Source organism: Rhea americana, unplaced genomic scaffold, assembly GCF_003343005.1.
Source record: "Rhea americana isolate MKP2758 unplaced genomic scaffold, rheAme1 scaffold_5, whole genome shotgun sequence".
NCBI classification, from domain to species: Eukaryota; Metazoa; Chordata; class Aves; order Rheiformes; family Rheidae; genus Rhea; species Rhea americana.
Window position 1 is genome coordinate 1,369,964 of NW_028186645.1, and position 26,437 is coordinate 1,396,400.

The 26,437-nt window shown below is 35.7% G+C and overlaps 1 protein-coding gene across 3 annotated transcripts in view; it reads right to left on the reverse strand.

The window, feature by feature from the left end:
* Window positions 1–3,090: 3,090 nt before the first annotated feature.
* The window catches only part of WDR20 (WD repeat domain 20), a 48,366-nt gene continuing 25,019 nt past the window's right edge, over window positions 3,091–26,437 (reverse strand). The window contains exons 2-4 of one of the 3 annotated variants that reach the window (XM_085317432.1): window positions 21,642–21,824; window positions 15,461–16,738; window positions 3,091–3,517 (exon numbers count right to left, since the gene is read on the reverse strand). In XM_085317432.1, coding sequence (XP_085173558.1) covers window positions 3,476–3,517; window positions 15,461–16,738; window positions 21,642–21,824 — 1,503 coding nt within the window. In that variant the 3' untranslated portion in view covers window positions 3,091–3,475. Of the gene's footprint in view, window positions 4,024–10,763; window positions 16,739–21,641; window positions 21,825–26,437 lie in introns of those variants that run through there. The other 2 variants (XM_085317431.1, XM_085317433.1) reach the window with 2 other exon arrangements.

A 26,437-nucleotide genomic window follows, 5' to 3' on the forward strand; every position in this document is an offset into this window, starting at 1 on the left:
TTGCGGCTATCATTGAGAAAAAGCATAACCAAGTAACAGTAAACCACTATTTCCTATTTATTGAAACTCATATTGGACAAAGGTCATCTTTCCTCCAGCACTGTGCAGAAAATACGTCCCTGACTATGGTATTTCAAAGTGCAGTGGGAGTATGTTATGGCAAAGCGACTGAGCGTGAATGCTCTGTTGCAGTTATGCGTTTCCTCAGTTTAGTCTTGCTTTCATTTCAGCAGCTAATACGACTCAAACAGAACAGTCAGGGAGCTTGAACAGTAACAAGGCGAGCATTTGTTTGACTAACTAGCATACATTTATGTAAAACAACAGAAGTAAAACGTTAAGCATAGGAAATGGAGTTAAGGACTGAGGGTCTACAGGCAACATAGTGCAGCAGCAATGCCCAAATTCTTACCTTTAGAAGTCTGTAAGAGATGCCCTGAGCTCACCCAGTGGCATTTTCTCCCATTTTGGTTTGTTTTTTTCCAGAAGGTGGCAGCAAGTTCTTTGGTGTTATCTATTTCAATTGAGCATGRTATGCACCAGTAAAATTGATGGTCTAGAAGTAGGTAACTTTATCTGAGGGATCTTGTTCTCCACTTATGAAGATCTTATCAGCTCTTGGAATCGAGTTTACTAGTAGTCTCCACATTCTTAAAAAAACAAAACCAGGAAGCTACCACCTACTGATGATTCAAACTCAGCACTCTTCTTATCCAGGATAATGCAGTAGGCCAAGGCTTACATTAACATAAGAAGCATATCTTGACAGATATATGTTAATTATACTAGTAGCATCTCATAACCTTTTTTGGAAACTTTTACTCAAACCACAAATGCTGAAGAGTTCACATATTTTCCTTCAACAATCAAATCAAAGGTTTAGAACAGGTTTTTTGTTTTTGTTTTTTTTTTCCTTTTTGTCCTTCACTTTATTCAGGGACATGATTTGGGGGAAAAAAATGAAAATCAGAAGTCTTAACTTTGAGAGAAAAGGATATCAGAATAGTATTTCATAAATCACCAGTTCCCTCTCACATACTTTTGTATTCATGCTTGTCAGGCTGTTAATGAAAACAGCAATCTCACCTTCTGCAGATCATTTTTGCTATAAAAATTGGGTATTTCAAGTGAAGGACCATATTAGAATATTTTCCTCATCTATTTTAAGCTTTCAGGTGGAACTTAGTTTTGTGCATACAGTGCTTCACAGGTATTTATTTCATAAGAAGTTCTTTTGCTATTATTCTTTTGGATTCCACTTAGATTTCTCTGGCTATTGGATTAATAGGCAAACTGAGTTTTGCCACTTGCTTTATTGTTAAAATACATTTAATTTTAAACTATTTATTGGCAACTATTGTTATAACCTTCATTTGTCTAGCTAAAATTTTGTATTGCACTCATTTTTCCTATCACATTACTAAAATAATTTATTAAATATATTTAATAAATGAAATATATAAAAGCTGCAGCTATAGTAGAATGCTAACTTCTTTCCAGATAAAAGTTACTAGTATTCCTCTTCTTCCTAAAAGCAGTTTTTTCCCCCCTATAGAAAAGAGGTTGGGATGAACAGTTCAGGCTTCTAAACAATTGCCAACTGGTACAGAAGAAATATATTTCCAAGAAGTTAAAACAAAACACACTCCTTGTACACTATTCAACTGTGATCTTACAGCAGAGATATGTACTCTGCAAACTGATATGCCAATGAAAGCGTTCACTGCTGCTGTATGCCAGCAGCTGCTATTACTACTCCACTGTCAGATACTACTGTCCTTTCAGTACTGTTTTTGCATTTTTCCAGCTTTAGGAAAGAAGTCTTTCAAAGCTTATCCTTACACCCTTTCTAAACTGATTTTGACTCAAATCACATGGATCACTCATCTATGGGACACTCTACAGGGAGGTAACTACACTAGTTTTCAGTGATGAGGTTTACATGTATTTTAACAGTGAAACTTGATCTGTCAATAAAACATAACTTCTGAACAATAACATTGTTTAATTTCAGTATTTTTCCCATTCCCCCTAGTTTAGAAGAATATAAGTAAAGAGACATGTAAAGTACAGCTTCATCTTTAATGAAGTAGACAACCAAAATGCCAGCTTATTAATGTATCCGGCAGTTTTCTATATGCTAGCTGCATTTAAAAAATAAGCACAATTTACAATTTAGTTGCAACCAGCTAGCTGCAATTGTTTCTCTACAAATTTTCATTTTTTTGTATGAAAACTATTAATATCCCATGCCTTTAAAATTTCTAGAGCTTGCAATTAAAAAAAAGAGAAGAAAACCTTCAACCCAACTTTAAGTTGTCTGAGATCAGGAAAGGAAGTTATAAAAACATACACCCCTGAGATTCACTATTTGCATACTCCCAGGAAGTTCCACAGTCTTGAGCTCGTAGCGTGACTTCCAGGCTGCCTCCCTAATGCCAAAGCCTAACTGTGAGTGTTCCTGCATCGAGTAAAGGGAAAGATATGCTCGATACACCTCTATCTGCTGTCACTCTGGGTTCTGACATAGACCAACATCTRTTTTGTTTTCTCATCTTTGGAGGAAATACTGAAAACAATTTAGATGTTCCGGTGCTAGCTGATGAAAAATAATATATGTTCAGACATATAGTATTAAACTATACAAATACATAGATACGTCCATCTCTGTAATACTTACCRATTTTTAAGTGCTGAATTATAAACAAGATACCTGATATCAACTTGTCTCAGTAGAATCCACTCCAATGTGCTAATTTTATACAGTCAAGTCAGAAGGTGTGTATATCTACTGTAATATCTTTCACTTCCAAACACAGTATTATGCATATGTATGCGCAGTAAACAGTATTATGCAACTGCAAAATCCTAACCCCATAAAATTGTCTGTACAACTTCCTCTGGATGATGTATATAGAGATAAACCATTAAGAATGAAAACAGAACAATATTGTTTCATTTTCCTAACCAAATTTAAGCTACAGTTTAGGGAAGAAGTTTGAAAAAGAATTCGTTCTACAAAGTTTAGATTATATTTCTGTACCAAACATTTAATTCAACAAAGGATTGATTACATCAAAAATGATCAAATTTGAACAGAAAGTAAACAAAATGCATATTCAAGGTAGTTTAATATGTATTTTCTGAATTAGAAATACCACTTTCTTAAATGATGGATGAGAATTTCTAGTGTAATGATTCATTACTCCCCTCCCCCATCACTGAATTACATTATTTATACATATAATACAGAGTTGATTGTAGTTGGAAACAACAATATTAAAATAAATGTTTAATAGATACAAAGGTTCTTTTCTCCACAACATAGCTTTTTTGGTGCCTGGACACCAATTTTAAAGTAATTCTCTATTAGCATTAAACTATATAAGTGCAAAACAATTCTGTTTTTAAAAAAATCTATGATTGCAGCATCCATCTTCCTGAATAACATTTTGTAGCCAGAAAATAATGACTTTCATTTTCCATGAGTGCATTCCAGGCTGTCTTCTAGCCATCTCTGGTTAAAAAGAAAAAAATCAGTGCAAAATAAACAATGGTGAAGTACTAATTTAACCATTGAGCTTACTTGAATTTAAGAAACATACTTTATTTTACACTATATATATATATATCTTTTATTTATATATTTATATATATAGATTAAATTACACTGGACTTGAAAAGTATAAAGAAAACCAAAAAGTTACTATTTTTCTGCAGTACCAAAGGAAGCTTTTCTCTTTTTTTTTTTTAATGAAAATTCTTCCTTGGGTGAGCAGCCTAGCAGTATTAGCTGTAATAAGAACTCATTACATTACTCCTCTGCAAATTACTATGATTCACATAATTTCATGTTTACACTCTGCCACATTATAATTTGTGATGCTCTTTGACTGAAGAACAGCTCCTGGTTCCACTGTCATTACTTCTTGTCCTGTATTCAGAGATTTGCTAGCAGTAGTGTGATGGCTATACTACAGTTCCACTTGGAGAATTGGCCTGGTTTTGGGATGACAATAAACCCTGCAAACAAAGTAGTTTACATTAATCCAGCAAGAGAACCTGATATTGACTTTACAAAGTTATTAGTCTGAAGCTAAAATCAGTACAATTTATTTTTTATTTTACCATCACTTGTTCTCCAAAACATCAGCACCTTCTTTCCTACAAAGGCATCTGACCCACTATTGTTTCAGTCACATGGCAYACAAAAGAGCTTTTAATAAAGTTAGAGAGCACGTGCATTTATGACACACGATGAATCTGATCCAAGGATTTGATTTTAATCTACCTTGCACTTTCAGTCATTGTGAACTGTGAAACTTTATAAATTATACACCAAAAGTGATCATCATTTCATCAGAGTAGCAACAAACAGGCCTACCCTAACATCAACAATTTAGGTTACTTGTTAAAACAGAGTAGTTCTCAATCTCTTATATTACAAGCTTTGAATAGAAATATAGAATAGAAAAATATTTCATCTATTCAAATACTTCTTTTGATAGTTGAAAAGGAGAATGAAATGAAACAYTGAGCAAGAGTTCAGTAAGATTTCCCGTTACAATTTAAGTTTGCATTCAGGAAAACTTTTACCACCTCATTTAACTAGTGTCATTTAAATAAGATTTATTTCACACATACTGTTGCTATTGTGCAGTATTCCTAGGCAGATAGGAGGCTACTGTTTCTTATTAAGGCAACTATGCAGTAGAGAAGATATTATCCATTTTTGATTTATAGCAGCCTCTTTTCAATCACTGATATCAAAGTAACTGTATACCAGACTTAAGTAGGAAAAGCTTAATATCAAAATGCAGTTTCATCTAGCAATGTCATTAATTATAAAAAGCGCCAGCAGACTGAGGAACACAGGGGCAGCTAAGCTGGAAGCACACCAATTAATAGAACACCGTGCTGCTCCTTGCTATGTAGGAATGATAAATGCACTTTTAGCAATTCCTCAAATCGCTACCAGCTTAGTTTCTTACCTCAAAATTAAGAGCCTGTGACTCAGATCCATCAAACTAGACAAGTTCAGGCAGCCATTAATATACAGAATGTAGAACTAGATCACATCTTCAGAATCTACAGGAGCTCTTTCTCGCTTGGATCCAAGAATCTGAGAAGTCACTACTGAAGAAAGAAAACCCTGACCATAGTCAGAAGAGGTGGAAGGTGGTCTGGATTGGTTGGATTCAGGTCATAAATTTTCTAGTAAAACTTAGTCCTTCCTTTTAAAAAGATGCATTAATAGATGCATTAATATCATCTTTGGCAGAAGGTGTGAAAATATTCACGTGTGTGTATATGCACACACGTGTATGTACGTGTTAACTTCAGATGGCCTTCCACAGATAGCACCTGCAGGAACTAGACCCTTATTCTTTTATTTTTTATACAGTGGATATGTGATTTAAACACCTCTGAGGTAGATGGAAGTGGGTTGGTCTTTAAACTTGTTGACATTCAGGTTGTGCATAGGTATTGTGTATCTAACAGTAAGAGAATAAAGAGTGTCATTTTAAGTTAAGGAATAGATGRCAAAAGCAGAGTTTTAGAGCAATGAAGTTACTGAAGCACTTCGGAAAATTATTACAAAGATTTTGTTTTTTTTTGTTTTTTTTTTTTGAAAGTGAAAGCAAGACAGAACTCTGCAATTTACAGAACCATTCTTCAGAAGTCTATTAAATCCAGCACTAACTAAAAAGTTTTTCTTGCAAAAAGATTAAATACACTAAGCAACTTTCAAGTGTACCAGAAAAAGAGGTCCTAAAGATACCATTTTCAGTCTTTAATAAATCAGTAATACRAACTGTTCGTAAGCAAATATGGGCTTTATAAGCACCGAAGTATTAGGAGTGCTACAATATGGATTATTTTTCCAAAGGCTCATAAGCGTGCTTTATAGATGAGGAGAAATAAGCACTATTCTAACACCAAATTTACACTGTAATGCAACTAATTGTGGTAAAATGAATGACTTCATTTTATTGCTGAACAATTTCTTCAGAAACAAGGAGCACATATTGACATTTAGTGTGGCAGTTTAAGTCCTGTAAACTACTAGATGTTTTGGAATTCAAGTTCCAAGACTAGAAACTAAAATTCACTCAGTTACAGTTTCATCTCCCAGGTTGTGAGGGATTTCTCCTTTAAGAAAAAAAGCCAAAATGCAGTGCAAGGAGCTTTGGATAAGGAAATACTAGGAAACCCTCATAGTTCAGTCCACSTCCTGACTTAATTCTGCAGCTGTGAAGAGGCAAGACAGAGGAACACCAAAGTGGAAAGAATATCTGGATCAACATCCTTGTGCTACTACAGACTGACATTCCAAACTTCCACAGCACCACCTTAAAACTTGTTTGGCTGCTTGACCTAGCTATAATAATTACACGGCCATTCCAGAACTTCACTTCTCTGATAGAGAGCTGCAATTTTGTGAGTTCTTCTAAGAACTTGATTTCAGAAAGAATTTTAGATCTTAGATGCCTTTAGAGTAAAGGCAAAAATACAAATTTAGTTTTTAGACATACACGTTTCATGGAAGTGGATAAGTATTCTAGGTAGATCCTGAATAACAAAAAAAGATTGTATAGAATTTTGTCATTATATCAAATTAAGACAGCTTTAGAAAGCTGTATTAAGCATAACATAGTAAGCTTTAGAAAGCTRTAATTAGAAAGGTACGCTACAGCTCCAAAAAAACCTACCGTTTGGATAAAGAAGTTACCATGCAAGTCTGATTTGTAACGTGAAGGATGCTGGACTAAACCATTTTTAATAATATTCTCTGGAAATAATACTATGGGCAGCATTCCAAAATCTGGAGAGAAAGCTCCTATCTGGAAAAAAAGTGTAAAGAAATTAGGCCCCCAGTTAACCCACCCAGTCCAGCCAACCAAGGGCTAAAGCTGCACCAACATGTTAGTACAGCAGTAAAGTTGCTCAGTTTAAGACCAGCAACAGAAAACAAAGAAACTGGAATACAATTCCAGATCTGCCACGTTGTGCAGTGCGTACTGCACATCAGTAAAAGGAAAAACATGAACAGACCATACTGAACATGCAACAGGGGCAAAGTAAGTGACTGTTCAAAACTTAGGTTTTGAAAATAAACGTGGTCTGCTGTTAGTAGTAGTATTTGGTCAGCATGTGGGTCTGGCATGCTGGAAATGTGGGTCTGGAAATGGAACGGTTAAGAAACCTGAATCAGGAATTTGATAAAATATCTTTTACCACATGCTCAAAGTCCTCTACRTCAGTTTTACATCACCTGCCGTTTAACAGAATTCCTACTGTTCAAATGGGGTTTTCATAGAGGACTGCAGCATCTTCTTACACCAGTTAGCAATGTGAGACGATTAAAACAATTGTTTCAGTACTAGTTGGGGCTATACCATGTTGACCTGTATGAATTCTCAAAACACACAGGACTTTGCATATTCAGAAAAAACATTAAGACATACTGATATGGCTTTTCATTCCTACCCGTGCAAATCTAGTAAATGCATTCAATAAGAACACTTCCACCCACATTTCAAGGCAGTCCTAGCTGTGGTCTGTTCAGGAAGGTCTGCAGCAGCACTGAGACCAGCCTTTCTCACAATTCATGGGACTGAAGGTGCCTTAAAAAAAAAAAAAAAAAAAAAAGAAAAATCCACACATGCTCTACCCATACATAAGTATATTCTTAAGGCAATGATATGGAACACAAGGTTTCTCAATGGAAATTAAGCCTATGAAAGATCAGAACATCAGACACTGGTAACTACAGAGTTAATACTTTTATGTAATTTAGAACAGGACTAATTGGAGCCAAAGATGCAGCTGTAAATCAAGTTTCAGTTTTCTARATAATAAACTGCAAGTTTGGGCACATGAGCAGGTTACTGTAAAGTTAATGCCTGTTTGCTAATTCGCAGCTCTCCTGGCACACACACACAGCCCACAGCAGAAGCGAAGAAATTCAACTTAGCGCAGATCTGCCCTGGACAAGAGTGTGCTCATTGAGCACATCTGATCAGCTGACTCAACAGTAACTTGTCCGGATGTCAGATCTCTGTAGGTCCTTCCTACCTGGTGTTTTGAAATTGAGAAGTACAAAAACATGAAGCAAACTAGCAGCAACAGTGCTACTAGTGCTTGACTGTATAGAGGAAAAGTGGCATAAGCAGTTGATCCGGTCTAATACAGTCAGTATTTTTTTWAAAAAAGTTTGAACACAGTTCAAAATGTCTCATAGTACTCTTTACTGATGCAATTAAACCAGCAAGAAACAGACTCCTACAAAAACTGCACAGATTTAGTTGTTAAACCGATTCTGCTATTGCCAATATAAGAAATAATTTGAAAATTTTATATAAGGAGTATTCCATACATAACTTTTTCTTTAAAATTGTGATATTCCTGGAATCATTTGAAAGAGCCATCTGGACAGAGTCCTTTGCTCAACAAAAAAGCCCAAGGTCAACACACTGTTCGAGCAATAGCAATACATCAATAGAGAATGAGATTTTTCACATTTGTTTAAAATTCTGTATTCAAATCAGCTAAATTGGTTTAAGATTTGTTTGAACAAAATGCCCACTAGTTTATCCGGTGAGTTGACTTTTATCAGGGTAAGTCTTTGAACTGCACATACTTACTAAGTACAGTATTTCACAATCCCTAACGAAGACATGAAAATRGATTAATTTAGAATGTTCAGTAAATCCCTTCTGAACATTCACATATTACAGAGAAAATATTTTGTAAAGGATTGAAGGGGAGAAAGCAAATCTGATCTTTACCTAACCTATTTGTTCACTACATAGAGGTTTAAATATATTATTTGTGTTACATTTGCTTTTTTGCTTTATTCTAGTAGTGTCACAGAAAAGTATAAAGGCCTACACAGTAATGACATACCAGATCTCAWAGAAAAATGTATCAGCATCTAGTAGGCTTCACTTGCAGCTTCACTTCTGTGTACATAAATAGGGTTTTTTCTTCCAGTAAGAGTGTATCACCATTTTGTTTTGGTCAACAAAAAGAAAAATCAAGGATGCTACCAGACTAGCTAAAAATCTTCTCTGTCTATTGCTACCAAGTAAGATTAGTTCAAGACTAATGTTTGATTGGCAAATAAAAGATACATACATCCAAGAGACAATAAAAACTATAGTTTAAAATGCAACTATTTTGTGCTGCAAAAGGCACAAAAAAGCTTTTGCCAGTGAAAACCTGATTTGACTTGTGTAATACGACCTTAAGCTTAGTTTAGCTAGTAAGGATTTGCACGCTTTTGTTTCTCTAGCTTCCTCTAATTACAAAAGCCTGCAAGACTTAAAATTTTTAGATTAGAAAATGAATTTTGTGTAAGCCAGGAAAAAAAAAATGGATGGGGGAGAACAGATGACTTAAGGCAATGCCATTCTGGTTAGTGTAAAACAGACWCGGCCTTAGCACGAAACAAGCCAAACCAAGTTAGTAGGATAACTTACAAACTACTTAGAAATCAACTTTAAAAGCAGAGAAGAATGTGATCATTCAAGTTACTTCCTTGAGAACTTTGTGCAACATTATTAAATAAAGGCAAGTAGAAGACAGTTTAAAGTTCCAAGACATGTTCTGCAATTGTAGAAGATACTTTGGCAAAAGATGTGGAAGTTAACTTAGTTTCATGCTCCCACTGATTCTAGAAAAACAGGTCTGAACAACCAGTTCTTGCATCATTTGATGTAATCAGCTGTTCACGCAAACTTTCAGGACAGATTTTACTTTGTTCCTCTACTGACATCTGTTCTTAAAAAAAATTTTATATATATTATATATATACATACACATAAAATAAATATATAMGCAGATCATCATAGCAGCCAACTACCTTCTGAAGTATCAGAATATTCTCAAGTTCATGCAARAAAAAGCTTTCCTTAGCTCTACAGAGGAGCTTCCCCCAAGAGAGAAGTAGAGTCCCTCTGTTAGACAGGGTCCAATATAGCTAATTTTCTCCACTGAAATTTCTCAAAAACGCCTTTGAAACAATAAATATCACTTGTTTGGCTGCTTCACTGGTTAACACACAACTCTTGTTGCGAGGAGAACCTTGAGAAAGMAATCCCTATTCAGATCGAAGAGCAAATCTCTCATCTTTGCCTAAACTGGTTCCAAGACATTCTGTAAGTTTTAATTACTAGTTTAGACTAGTTTAGTTCTAGACTCGCCAGTGTTCTTCTAGACTGAAAACACCTGAATCATCTGAGTAAGCCATATGCCCAGGGCTGTAAATTCAGCATTCATTAGGCAAACGTCAGGATGTAAAGCTGGAATAGAGAACATACCCTGCACCAGAGTCCATGGGGGAAAGAGCTCCTGTAGAGTCCAAGAAGGAACAGAAAATGCTCTGCCCCAAACTCCTATTTGGAAGATGGGTAGGGCGAATGCATCCATGTCTGTAACTGAATCTGAGTTTAAACAGATTTGATAAATGATAACATTCTACGTTATATTACTCCAGTCCTAGAAAAAAAATATCAGAAGACACGACCTCATCAGCAAGATTTAAACAAAGTGTCTGCATCTTCTTGCAATGAAGTGAAAGATTCACTCAGAACAGGTTACAGGACGTGGTCAACTTTCCTTTAGAATACGGCAAGCTAGCAGCTTTCACTGCAGCCATTTGTTCAGCACAGTATGATAGCATAAGACCACCTAAGAACTGCAACATAAATTAAAACTCAAATGTGAAAAGGACTATTGAAAATTATCTACATTTACAGTTCAGTCACACATTTTTATTTAACATCAGTATACAGAGGACAACCCCAGCAAGTTATTTTTTAATGTCAAGTATTTAGTAAAGTTCTTCAGCTGTAACAGTGACAATAGAACAGCTAAAAATAAGCAGTATGAAACAAACATGATTTTCTTAAAATTATAAATATACCAACAATACTTCTTAAAGCTTAATTATTGCAACAGTTAAATTAACAATAGTTCATGTTAGAAAGGCTCTATGAAATTTATTCAAGTTGTCAAGAAATTAGATGGAAGTGTAAAAAGGAAATACATATGAATTTTACTTTTGATCTTCACTAAAGGTAGTCAATACAATTTTGTACAGTATCACCTAACATGTCAATCTTTAACAAATTCCAGTATACAGAATTCATAAAATGCAGAAAAAAATAGTTTAATTTTTACATGTAAATTGACAGTAAATTAACTGACACAAATTTTATTATTGCAACATAAGCAGGCCAGCATTTTAAATATTAATTTAGTAGCTTTATACTGTTAAAGGGGCAGACATATACAGTCATTCCAAGTACACAATCAAATTTTAAGAGGTGATAATTCAGAACATGGGATTCTAGAAAATGTTTAGTAAAAGTCATGTTATTTCCTAATCCAGACATCCTCATCATAAAGCCTTTGCAGGGTTATGATCTCTCTTGGCTTTACTGGAGCCACTAGAYGCACCTTCTCACACACGCACACGCGCAAACACTCATACCTTGCTATAAATATCACACCAGTGTACTAGGCTTAAATTCACCCTGATAATGCGGGTATGCTATGTGCAACTTTGCTATTATGCACATTACAGAAAGCTTCAAATTTCAGCATGGTAACCTGAAGTCATATAGCTGTGTTTCAGTTTTTCTATAATCATCCCTGAAGTTTATACAGATACCGTATCACGTTGAAAGAAATCTATTTGATAGTACTTAAATACCAGCAATTGAACTTCAATTGTAATGATGAAATGCTCCTTTCCATTGAGGAAGAATTAGTATGTATAGCTGCTCATCTCACTCAAATATAGTACATGAATGTTTAAGTACTTTTACTAAAACAGAAGTCATACTAAAACATGATACTGTACTACAACTGTAGTTAACTAGAAAATTCAAGGATGTTATAATTTAAGTCTAAATTTTCCTGTACAGTAAGTCAAATAAATAAATTCCACGTGCATTTGTTTTATAAAATGGTAACATACTTATCTTGCTAGGTTATACACTGCCATTTCATCTCTGTAGTTCTGTCCAATCTTACCTTGAGCTTTCTTATAAAGGAAACTAATCAGCAACTTTGCTTTAGATAAATTGAGTTGCTGTACAAGATGGTGAARAGTTAATTTCAGAGTCAAACGTTAAGTCACCTAGACAAGTTTTCTTTGAACTTAGAATTCCAAACCAGTTGCAAACTATCTGAATATCTCAATTTTTAGTTTAAAAGCAAAACAAAAAGGATGGACAGATAAATTRCTCTGCAAACTGAGTACCATGGATTCTCTGCGGGGATTTTTAATTGCATCTTGTATGCCCTATAATTTGGTTTGAAGTAGCTATAAAGATGACGCATGCCATTTTACCTTGGTTTCTTTATGATTTTTTTCTACATTTCAAAATTAAGAYGACAGTTCTACAATCCCATTTAGCTTGTCCATCAGGGTTGGAAAAGGAAGGGGTAGGGGTGCAGCAGACAGCTAATCGTCTCCACATTGCTGGGGAGAAGAAAGTTCATGCTCTTGTTTAAGGCAACCTATTTTTCTCCCCACCCTCAACCTTCTTTCTCAAAAAGAATCTAACAAAAAGTGAGAACAAGAAATTAAAACTCGTGAACGCCGAGCCTCACTCAACTTGTTTCGTGCTGAGTTTTGCCATTCACTTGCTCTCATCCTGACCGGGAGTTAGCACAACAGTTCTGAGAGCGCACTTGTGTCACACGCCAAAGAATGCTGTATCCAGTGAGGAAGCTCAAGGTATGATTATGGATACACTGAATTAGTAATCTGGAAAGCTTATAACCAACTGTCAACATGCTATGCAYTGTGTAGCCTATCAGCTACTATAAGGATCAGGACTAAAGAGATATTTCTGGGGTTTTTTTTATTTACCTTTTCAAACTAAGGGCAGTACCAGACCAACCAGACCCATTAAGAGAGCATGTCGTACATTGTCCAATACCCAGTATGTCTTTTGAGGGCTATTAAAGAATGAGAGGGGAAGGCAGCACTGGCTCAGTGGAAGTTACACTACATACTGCAAGTCTGCTTCAATTTTCCATCCAATTCTCTCTTTAGGCTGGCAGTGATATGAATTTAGTGAAGGCCTTTTGAGGCAATGATGGAATAAGCAGCAAGATTCAGAGGCTTTCACTCTAAAGTTGGCATATGAAAAAAAAAAAAAGAGGTTTAAGATCACTTGGGGACCCATACTATGGGAGGAAGACTAGAAATAGCAGCTTTAAACCCCAGGGCAATGGGATAGTCTAGGATAGAACAATTGGCAAGACAGAAATGAGTGGTATATAACCCATTAAGAGAGATATTACCATAAGTGTTTTATACTTTGACAATTTTCATTAAATAAAATTATTAAGTGCTCTCCTATAAACAAAAAGGATGCTCATAACGTCCTTCTGGCACAAATATTTTCCTATCCCCTGTAAACATGCCACCATAGTTGTTTTTACCAGCAGASTGAGCTCATTATAAATGCAAGTGAAATCAGGAAAACAAATCATTTTGAAAATTTCTAAGTAAATACATCCTAAACAATATGGCATTTACAACAGTGTGCAATATATTAATTTTGGAAGTGRTAACTTCAGCATGAAAATTACTTACCTGTAATTAAAGTTTTCCATATTGGCCAATACATAAATCCTAATTTTTGGTACTGCATACTTTATCTCTGAAATATTTGAAATGTCTAGTTCCAACTCAAAGTCAACACACAAAAAAAMCCCATGTTTAAGTTATAGCCAGTCTAACATAATCCACCTCAGCCACTGAAAATAAGTTTAACAGTGTAGTGTTTAGTAGTTCACAGTTTTGGAACAAAAACAGAACAGGTCACAACAGAACTCTGAAGCACTGCTCCGTGTATATAAAGTTAATTCTTAAGCATGAACTGCACTGAGTCACAGAAGTGACAACTGCTTTAGTATTTTCATTTGAAACAGACCATCTACTTTGGGGATGTTTTGTTTCTCTTTTTTAAACAATGAATCTGAAGTTCTTGCACACACACACGCACACAAAAATCTTAATTTTTAAAGGAACAACTTCCTCCCTTCTCTTCAGAAAAGGATTTACAAATTTCAGTTTAGATTCAATCTTCAAATATGCTTCAAGATGCAGAGTGGACATGGYTCTTTAGGCATACATATTTTGTGACAGATTCAAGAACATCTCCAAGAAACTTGCATTATACAAACTGTTTTAAGAAGAATTCTTGAGTTTTACTTAAGATTTTACTCCAATGAAGATGTGGTATTTTAGTGTTCTCTCCACTTCAAAAGGGAGATTTGCAAATCAAATAGTTTAAGCCTAAGGAACATCAGATTTTCGATTAGACACTCCAATGTGAGAAAATTCAACTATTAGAGTATTTTTTTTCTTCAGATGATAACCTAGAGGCCTCAGAACTTCAGAAAGTTTCACAAAAATAACAATCCTTTTCAGTAGAACAACTCTGGTAGTGTTTTCATAGCTGTATTCCTTTAAAACGTTACTAGCAGACAAAGCCATTTGTGGCACAAACTACTTTTTACAAAACAAACACCACTTTGATTAATTCAAAATTTAGCTTGCTATATGGTGGACTACAAAAAAAACCACATCAACATTTTATCTGTGTTTAAGTGCACCAACAGTAAAAGTTAAAACTAGAAGTACATTTTAATGAAAGTTCTACTGATAGAACAGCTGCTGTCAGAAAGAGTTTGTCAATAATCAAATTTAACTAACAAAAGTGACAATAAAGTAAAACTGAAACTATTTAGAGAAAGCTTGGATGACTTTCCCTAGCTTAACCAAGTATACATAAATCAAGACCTGGCTAGAGTTCCTTGATAGTACTGTATTGTCTCATGGATTGATTCAAAATTTAAAGAGCATGAACTACAGTCAGTTAAGGACTAGAAATCTGCTCATAAAATGGCAGACAGTTTAATAACAAGTGGTTTGACGTTAATGGCAGACCACCACAGAAAAGTATGGAGGAATAAAACACTTTGGTTTTAATTTTTCAGAAGCTCACATTTCTTGTTAGACTTAAAAGCAGCAGCTTTTCATAAGCTACTTTCACAAGGAATGCAATATTTTACAGAAAACTTGAAGAATTATAATCATTTTAGTGATTGACATGTTTTACTTCAATTTTTACATAAATAGCTTTCACCATATTTGGTTATGCTTAAGTATAAGAACACTAATCAATAGTTTAGATGCACAGTATTTATTTCTCTTGCTGGAAGGCAGCTATACTTAAGAATTGTATCCAAGACACTTCAAATCATTCAGAAATATGGCATGCAGTATCCAAAAGTATGGCTCTGAGGATTTTTTTTTTTTTTACATTAAGCATAAAGAAATTTTATATTCAACATTCATTTATATTTCAAGAAAACTACCTATTCAGAGTTCTAGTTCTTTGATGCAGCATTAAGGATTAAAACTTACCACTTTACCAGGCCTTGCCCATGTGCAAATAAATCCTTCCTGACAAGCAGTGACTATACAGTCTTCAAGAAAAATTAACACAGTCAGTCTTTCATGTGCTATCTTTTTACAGATAAGAGGCTCTAACAAGGGAACATCTTCCATTCGGGGACAGAGAGGTGTTCCCAAAGTTTTAGCTGGGTCCGTTTTGGTTTTAGTAACTAGGTTCAGTTTGTCACTGCTCTTGCTAGATATATGTCCCATGCTATGATTTCTCTTGTGATCTTTTTCATGGTGTCTTTCCTTCCGATCATGTAGCGATAAGGTTGCAAATTTACTAACACCTGAAGCAATGGCACCATCCATGACACTGCTTTTACTGCCAGCATTTGAGACTGCAGAATGTGGAAGGCTGTTTGACCGTGGAAGAGGAGGGGGTACAGAGTTTCCAGGTGTTGTGATACTGTTTCCATTACTTCCTGGGTTAGCTCCACCACTTCCAGCGGGTGGACTTGTGGCATTCATGACATTTGTATGTGTCCTTGCTCTTGAGAGAGGTTGGTGGGGGAAGAGAATATCTTCTGTGAGATCCCATAAACAGAGCTGTGTGTCCTGGCCTACTGAACCAAATCTATACGTAACACTTACTGGACGACTGTCTGTAGAGTTCCTTTTGGATAGCCTAGATTGTGTACTATTTGCTCGATCTCTGCCAAAATGAAGGTCTTGGAAATCCTCATCACTTCCACTAAATTCCATTGGGTCACTCTCTTCTACACTAGTGGTATATGGATCAAATGCAACAACACTGACCCACGATTTATGTCCGTGGCCTCTAGCTATTACTCGACAGTCCACAAAAGACCAAACTGTTACTAAGTCATCCTCTCCACCTGTTACTATATATTTTCCATCGGGACTCCAACACACACACAGCAGTCCTCCAAAGTAGCTTTTCATTGTACCGTGCAATTCCACTGAATCAAAGTTAAACACACGAAGAAAACCATCCTGGCTCACACACGCCAAGTATTTCCCATCTGGGGAAAAGGCAAATTCATTCAGGGCACCCTCACCTACTGTCCATTTAAGCAGAGGGTTTCTTGTGGATTTACTCTTGCAAGTGTGAACTGCAAAACCTTCTCCTTGTTTAAGTAGCTGGTAGTGCGGGGCTGTGGTACCACAAGTGTGCTCCACGTTATATAAGTACATATTGCCACTGGAATGAGCTACTAGGAAAAGGCTTTCCGAACCYGGTACCCATTTTACACAGGTTACTCTGGACTTGTCTATTAGTCTCTGTGAAAAACAAAAAAGATACATATCAGAAAGTCTGATAATTAAAGTTTTAACAATGAACTGTCAATCTGAGCTTTTTGGGAAGGAAAGGGAATCAAGCTTAAAGTAAGCTGAACTGTCTACAAAGGAGCAATATTGTTACTGTATTCACACACAAAAAAAATCTTTTCAGACAATTAAGAGGAAATTACTTTTAGAGAAAGAAAGCTCTATAAAACATTATTATTATGGTCCAGTGATATTCCACAAAGAACACACTTCAATCAAGCCAGTTGTTACTAATCTCAACACAATATTCTTGGGTTTATTTTTTGCTCTGTAGGTTGATGAGCAGCATGAAAAGGAAAYAAACATTTGAGAAAAATCAAGAAAACACAAAACAAACTGCAGAAAATAAAGGCTGTTACTCATCTGTACTACACAGCAAACAGGTTTTAAGTCAACAACAGTAAATTTACACTCTATTTTTATCTGAAGTCACATATATAATGTTAATCCTCTGGAGAGGAGGGAAAAAAAGCCTATACCTATAGGCTATATACCAGTACAATTTTCAAACTGATTCAGGAAGCAAGTGCTATACAGTAACCCTATTAACATAAAAAGTTAATAGTTAAATGCATGCATTTAACTTAATACAGATGGTACCACATCCTTTGCTCCCTGGACTCCCCACCTCACATTTCCATTMCATATTTTAGCCAAGAACCTGTCAATACTTTCACTCACCACCTGATTTAAATGACATTTCTTTTAAATGAAAACATTTTAATAGATTTCATCATTACAAAAGAACGAACGAACACATTAAATATCCCTGTTCATACAGTGTTCAATGCTGGAAGAAGTGAGAGGTAGAGATAAAATTTTGACTCCTTGAGTTTGTTACAAGAATTCTGATAGACTTCTAAATCTAGTAAGGCAGCCATGCCATTGCTCGTTTGCGATTTCTGAAGAAGTAATTTTTAATATACAAGAGATCATAGATTGATTACAGTCTGAAAGAAGAGCTCAGCTTTATGAACGGTAAGACTGCAAAAACAAAGAGCATGAAGAAATACCAGAGTAAGTCACAAAAGCATTAAAATAACCCAAAATTTGCTCTACTGTTTCTCAGAAAAATTAACTAATGGATAAATACATTGACTGTTATTCATTCCACACCTGTGCCTGTCACTGAAAAACAGTACTTGGTCATTTTAGATTATACTTCTGTACAGTTCTGTTGCTGTCAGCCTCAGTATAAAGCAGGAAACCTCCCTTCTGTGATTTCTCATTGGTTAAGTCAGTCATTTTGTACAAAAACTAAGAAAAAATAACTTAGAATTTTCCTCAAACAAAATGGCTTCAAAATAGCAGCTTTGTGCCACATCTACTATCACATTTTAAGTAATGTCACATGTGTTCATTAATATTACATCATTTATGTTTGAGTAATGATGATACCAGAAATATCAGCTGGAAAGTTACCTTGTGCTCATCAACAGAATAAGAACAGGGAGCATCAGACCAGCTTGCCTACTAGAAACAATAGTCTTCTGGTTACGAAACAACCACTGATATGGCACAGAGCAAGATTTCATGGACTACTCTACTAGAATAGCTCAACTTGACATAATTCCTCTTGGAAGCAGAGGCTGTAACTAACTTTCTACTAGAAATGGCATTTTAAGCCCCCAAAATCATAGACTATATGATATTAGGTATTGTACAAAAATCCGCCAGTCCTGATCACTTTACCTCAAAGAAGCTATGAACAAAAGATTGTAATATGCAATGGAACTAGTTAGCTCCAACAGACAAAAGGCAGAATTAGAAGATCATAATACTTTAAAGTGATCTGAAGCAAGACCCCACATTTCCTCCCCTTCTCAACTAAGAACACTTTAAATTCAGAAGGAATATTAAAATTATGAAATCACAAATTTCTGAAGTTTTAACTGGGACTCTGCACTCATCTGCAGCACAGCAAAACATGACTTGAAGTCAGTGTCACTGGCAGAGGCATTACAATGATGAATCCTAAATGCAGTATCAAGCTAATCGCTGGATATTTAGCGGCTGGGATAAGAAGCTTGTGTTCAGCTTGGTGAAAGAACAGTAAGTGCAGGAACTTGAGTCGGAAAGACAAGGTAAGCTTATCTCAGTAACCGTGTTTAAACAAGCTTGAAGGGACAAAATTATAGGCATAGGACAAAAGTGAAAAAAAAAACAAACAATTATGGAATATACATTAAGGTCTGTCCAACAGCTTTGGCAATACAAGTAGAAAAAGTTTATCCAGAAAAAGATTGCAGCCATACCTTAACTGCAGCTTAAAGCTATGGTTTAAATAAAGAAGAACACAGACAAAAAATAAGCCAAGATGAAGGAGACAACAGTTCAGTTGGCTAACTTGAGGATAACCRACTACTACCATCAAACAATTGAGTCTAAGGTATACTTAACTGTTGATGGGTATTAGAAAGCAACTGACACAAATTTCTGACACAACTAGAAGGAACACTGCTTGACTTTTACAGGCTGCCAGGAGCTGCATAGCATCACTCACCTCAGCCTTTCAAGTCCCTATTGTCTTCTGCATCAATAGGGTTAAAATAAATAAGAGTACCAAGTCAAAATACAATAGGTTTAATTCAGGCAACTTAGACATAACCTTCTGTGTCATAACAGGTTATTTCACTAATCACAGTGATTAACGGCTATCCTGATTGCTTCATGACAACAGGTAGTCAAAACAGCTTTGGGTTTCCTAAATCATGTCATTACTAACAGGACAGGTGGCAAATTCTTTTACCTCTATTATTCCAGCTCTAGCGCAAAAATCTGTCAGAAGAGGCAAAAGCTTGCTTTTAGACTACCTTACCTTTGCCTATGAAGGTATGCTTATTCTCAAACACTACCTAAATTCTAAACATATTTCAAAACCAGTAGAATGACTCAAACAAACAAAACAAACAGAAAAACAAAACAAAATAATGCTCACTAATGTTTCCTTAAAAGAGCTTTTAGGTGTGTGTCTATTAAATCCAGAATGTCCAGGGCAAGTTTCTATACTGTAACTGGCAGATTAAAAATATACATATAAAAGTTTTTAAATTTGTTATAGTTGCAGTTAACAGTAGTGTAGGAAATAAGAATCTGTCATTTAATTTTGATCTACCCTGCTGGTAGTTTTGGCAGCACTGAGCAAATCCTTCTGTTAGCTGTGTTAAAAACAGAGCATCTTATTTAATTTCCAGTAAGGAGTCCAAAGACATATCCCTACCACAGTGAAGTATCTGTAGTTACAGTGCAGAGACAGTATGCAAAGTTGCTTCAGTATTTCCAGCACTGTTGCCTGCTGCTAGATCTAATCATACTCCTCCCAACCCCCAGTACAGCTTTACATTGTAGAAGTTAGACAGTAAACAAAATAAGGGCATGTAAACACGTTGTACCTTTACGTAAGTATTTTAGCAGTTTTTCCTTGAGGTAACTATAGTTCAGCTACAAGAGTATGCACTGCTTGGTGATATTAAACTCTAGTTACTTAAAATATTTATGCYACTATCAAAACAAGATTAAATCAGAGCTGTACTTACACAAATGACTTGTTCACATCCAGACTAGCACTCCCAATGGTGAAGCTGCACCAGTGCCAAAGTTTTGGGGTTTAGAGTTTTTTGTTTGTTTGTTTGGGGGGGGGGGAGTAGGGAGGGTTGAGAACAATGCTATAATGAAAATTTCAACTACTTACACGATGGTTTCTGCCAAAAAGAGTATTTAGTGCAAAATTAAGAGAAACTCCAGCAGTTTCCCATTCAAACAGTAGAGAGAAAGAACAGGTGGGAAATACTAGAAAATAAAAGCTCCCCTCTTCCGATCTAGCTGTAGCTACTTTTAGAAAGCTGAGGAGGAATTAGGCAGGTCTAATTATAAGACATTCCCATTGAGAACAATACTTGAATCTTCCTTGCACWAAGACAGGATGTCAACACATCTTCCCTGAGGTGGGAAAGATGTGCCTGCTCAGGCTGAAAGCTGAGCAAGACTCAATTTCATCTGCAAAGATTTTATCCAGATTTGAAATTTCTAAAAYATGATCTGCAAATCTCCTTGTGATTATTTCTCGGGATTTATCTGCAGCTGCATTAAAAAATAAAACAAAAACAAATTCCCACAGCTTATCTTCAGCAGAAAATACTATGAAAGTTGTATCAGTTACCAGATCTCTTCCATCATTAACATCCAGACACTTATTCTTACTGCTAAAAATACCAATACTATCAGATAATCACAGCCAGCTGTCTTGTAACTTGGCACAAGTCGTGTCCTCCCCACCCAGTATTCCCTTCAATTTTTTACCATTGCACAGCAGCAAAAATCAGGTGGAGAGTTTCTTTCATTAAAGTTACACRGCCAAGACCTCATAAGCCTCAGCTTTTCCTGTGCAGCATCTAGCTTCATATCCTAAATAAACAGTCTTCCCCAAGTAAACCCATGTGAATCCTCATGGGTCCTCATGTCCAAATATGGACAATTTGTTTTAAAATCCTTTCCATAAGAATACAGCTTAATATATGCTAAAACGTTTGTTTGTGGTTTGGAACCRGGAACATTTGGAACAACTGACTGCAAAGGGTATATAGCAATATTCAGATTTGTAGACCCTTTTTCGACCARTTAACTGTTAGTAGCTCTATTACAGCATTACCTAATCCCTCYTTAAATCACCAGAAGCTTCCTACATGAATAGCATTTTTGTATAGGTATCCTAAGATCAATGAAACAGCTGAAAAGCAAAGGTAATGACTGAATAATGAGCTGTATAAGGAAAGGAAGCCATCTACAGAACTTTGAGAATCTAAGATCTTTAATATCAAATAYATTTGCATGCAACAGTATTACGACTTCTACTTACTTCCTCATTAAATAATTTGCTAGTTTCTTTTTTAATAGGGTCTATAAGTTGGACCTGGCCTGCAGAGAAGCCCACTAGAAGAGACACACTTTCTGCTGTGGCTGTTAAGTGATTGAAGTCATGACATGTAGGTTGTGTTCCTTTGTATATCCTTTTGTCTATTGGTTTACTCAAGTCCGCAGCCTGCAAAGAGAGCAAACAGAATGAAGACAGTTTATCACAATGTGTGCATGTAACATTTCTATCTGCAAATGAATTTATACAAAGCAACAACTAATGCTATCACGAAACCTTATTTTAAAATAACAGTTTTGTATTTATCAAAGACATCTTTGATATCTTCAGTAAGTTTATCTTTTTACATAACATGTGTTTTCAGTTTTGCTAAACACTACACCTACCTAGCATTTGCAATTGCATCATACACAATAACAAACCAGTGACAATCATTCAGTAGCCAGGGCTGCAGCGAGACCTCAAGACCAACCCATTCTCAGGTTTATCCTGCCAGGAGAGGCATTCCATCACATAGAGGCAAGATACCTTCTACTTCTCTAGCAACAACTTCCTAAATATGAAGTATAACCAGTTTTGATATTTGCAGATTAAAAGTGTTTGCAGGCATCTGACCCTTGTAACGTAATGTATCCTTTTATAAAAAGCAAAAGAGATTAGTCTTAAAAGTTGTTGGGAGTTTTTTTTTTCCAAAAACAAAAAAAACACACCTTAAAAATGATTGACTAGGCTCTAGGAAAAATTTCTAGGAACATAGACTCAGGATGTTGATATTCTGATTACTTTGTAGCTTAATGACTAAAAAAATAATTATTAAAAAAAAATTATTCTGTAATACTTCTGACATCGACTTGAACATCAAAATATTCTGCCATCTATATAAGGAGCTCTAGGCATTGTCAATGAATCAATTTTATTTACTGAACACAATCCAAATACAGCTCTCACAAAATAGCAGTGCTAACAAAATATAGGAAACAACAAACAACTGAAGATTTGTGCAGTAAGGCACTGAAGTGTCAGAAGGACCAAAAGGAATAGGTATGCAATCTAAAATGTTCTCTCAGTTGTATAACTCACGCTTATCTACATATCACTTCTCAACACAAACATCCTATCTTTCATCATCTCAGGATTAAAACCCATACTTTAATATGCAAGATCATGCACCAGGTTCAACATTAACTCCTTATTAACGAAGATCAGGGCTTGTAATTAGAAAGCTGCAGATTCTCCACTGTATTACAGACATGAGACTATACTGGGACCCATTCTAATTTTATTTGTATTTGTACTTTGAGAAAGATCAGGTCAGTAATATAAGAAATATAATTTGTATGAGGAAGACAAGCATCACCTAAAACAGCTGTGATGTATTAAATCTTGTGCTTAAAAGTTTAAAGAATAACAAACTGTTGGTATGCATGGATCTTTATAGACGAGAACCAGAACTGTCAGTGGAGGAAAAAAAAATAGTTACACAGCAAATCATGACAGATAAGCCATTTCCAAGGCAAATTTAACTACACGTAATCAGCATATATATGCAACAGTATTGAAATTACACTTATGTTTCGCAGCATGTATTATAGATCAGTTTAATCAAGTGTACAGCACCCTGGTTGAAAATTCCAAAATAGGATTACATACTCCAACTTCTCCAGTCAGCAGATTAAAAAGGTATTCTCCAGAGCTCAGAGATCCATTATAAGCTAAAAAGTTTATTAGCAATACCTCTTCAAGGAGAATTCAAATAGAATGCCAGCTCTACTGGGACATCATAGGAAAAGGCACATGCCTACCAAAGAGCATCCACAGACACATGTAAATCTCTAACTCGAAGCTGAAAGATCARACTCTAGAGGCCATGCATTAGCTCTTAAATCATGCAAGACTCCTTTATCCTGCAGCACTGCAGAATAAATGGTATCATGAGATACCCTCAAAACAGAGGTAGTGTTTCTATCTGGAAGACCATTCTACAGAAATATATATATATATCCCTCTGTACCTCAAAGAAAATGCAAAGCTGAATAAGGTGCCATGTTTCTCTCCTCTCACCTACAAGACTTTGTCTTCTGGACAAAACTTTCTTAGGAGAACTCAACTCCTAAGAAAGATCTCTTTAAAAGTAAATAGGACTCAGCTTGAATCACACTGAGAAATTAGAGAATGAGGGACTCTCATCTAGCAGAAAACTGCTAGTATTCCCAGGGTTTTCTCCCTCTGAATCTTTACTATCCTTGCAAACAGCACAGAATGAAGAGATGGTTGTCTTCAGGCTGCAGTTACAYCCACTTTGCTCTTTTGTCTGGTGAGAGTTTTGTATATAACTGACTATTGTTTGTGTTGTCTCACAAACTTCTAATGTGACTAAGGTTCCCCATCTTCTGAAACTGCGTGATAATAGATCTAGTAAGACATGAAATTCAGATAGATGAAATCTAGGTACAGACTTCACTGYGCTTGTTCTAGCTGTTCTCTGGGAGCCAGATGGCAGTGACAATCTGTCTGAACTTAAGTGGAGAGTAAGCAAGTTATTTCAACCCAGAATTATCAGAAACTAGGTTTTTACTGACAGAGATGTCCTGCTTTTTATTTACATGCARTTGGTGTTTTCAGCTATGATAATGATATAGCTGTCCCATGGAGATACGGTCAAATCCACAAGCATGAGCATACTTTTGGTCATGCTCCCTCTTCACCAAAAGATAGAGTAGGGCCAATGATCRTAAGATCTAGAAGTCATTTTCTTTCTCTGTTTCTGCACAATTCATAGTTGCTATTGTATTTTGATGAGGAAGAAAAGCTTACTTAGCACTTTATTAGCTCTCATCACTAAGACCACTTCCTATAGTGGATCTGTAGGAGACTGATTCCCAGTAAAGTTTCTACATGAAATTTGAGCCCGTGACTGTCAAATTCCAGTACGCAACACTATTGAATAAGGTGGTGGTAACTGTCCCCCTCYTAGAAAAACTGTGGTGCACCCTTAGAAAGAAAAGATTGATCTTGGGATTAAGTGGTAAAGAACATGGAGGCTGGATGCACAGGATAAGGCATCCTTGCCTCTACTTGAGCTTGTAGCAAGTTGTATTCATGATTCCTGTCCCTATTCTTTTAAAGTCTGCTTCTGAAAAATATTCAGCGCTATTCCAGCTTGTCCACTTTGGGGAACCTAATCATCACAGATGAGTTAGGATGACAGTAGCTCACTGAAATGGGTTAAAACTACATGAACTTGCTCAGGTGCTGCAAGYCAAAGTACATCACAGCTAATCAAGACTCCAGTAATACCACTTAGGCCAACTGATAGCTAGCAGTTATCACTGCTATGTCATCTTATGTCCTTCTGTTATATTTCATTAAAGCAGTTTTCTGAATCAGCTTACTAATTCTGAGCAGGCCTTTTTACAAACATTCAGATTCCAACAGAGTAGCATTTAAAGTACTCCTTGGACAAAGCAACCAGGAATAATGGGTATTATGAACAAGCAGAATCTCACTCAAAACTTGTCTAAAGGCAGTGATGCAGCTGAACAAAATTGGTATACCTTGGGCACCAATGACTTTAAAGACCTGTTCTCCAACAGAAACTTATGCTCCACTGGAAGTAAATTTGACTGTGTAATACCATTCAGTTTTTGTGATTAACTGTACTCCAGAAATAAACAAAGATTGTACAACTGTTTTGGGAACTTCCATTCCAATTTACTTAACTCTTACAGCATGTTATTTTAGCAAAATTATCTGTAAACCGCATGCTGAGGGAGCTGGAGGAACAGAACTAGCAATTGTACATCCCCCCTGAAACACAAATTGCAGTAGGAAGATGGTTGAGTGGAACATTATAAACACAGTTTTAAGTTCCTGGACACTAGGAAGGGAAGAAGAAGAAAAAACAAAAAACAAAAAACAAAAAAACCCAGCTAACTTCAGTCATATTGTATGTTTTGGATTAGACTAAATTTTGGAAAGCTGTAGATTTAAATTAGCCAATGAAAAAAATGCAGGAAGAGTTCACATCTGTCGTAGAAGCATGATTAAAGGCCATCCTTATGGTTCACAGCTTGTGAAATAATAGTTACGAAACCTCTAAGTTTTGAATCAGTAATATATCAAAAGCATGAGTCTTGGACAGAAGTTCATCTGTTTTTGACCTTAGAATTATGCACAAATACAGAACTAAGGTAACTGCCCATCCTTAGCAGACATTTGAAACATCAAAATCTAAAAACTTCAATATTTGATCAGACTGAGGTCGGAATTTTCTTCCATTCTGGAAAAACATCTGAGAGCAGAAAGAGAAAGAAAYTTTCTTTATTATTATTAATTTATCTCAGATTATTTCAACTGTAGCCATGACAACGCCTTCCTATAGATACTTAATGCTACTCAGTGTCAGTTTTGCCAGGAGACTTGCTTTCCATGGGCTGTAGCAATAAGTGAGATTAAGAGAAAATATTAGGTCTTTAAGCTAAAGCAAACATTTAAYCAAAAATTTACTTCTGAAAATACTCTTAAGAGAATCTCCCTAGTCCAGAGAATTATTTAGTCTTGAATGATAGACTACAGATTCGTCATGCATGTTTTGCGCTGAAAATGTACAAAGGACTGAGATGTTACACTTCTGAAGACTTCTGCATTTTTGAAGTTCGGAAATCTTAACTTATTATCTGTAGCCTGTACCTCTTCAATACTGTGCTGTTCAGGGATTTAATGGTCCCTGGTCTATAATGAGAATAATTTGAGAAAGCTACATTATACAAGTAACACGAGAC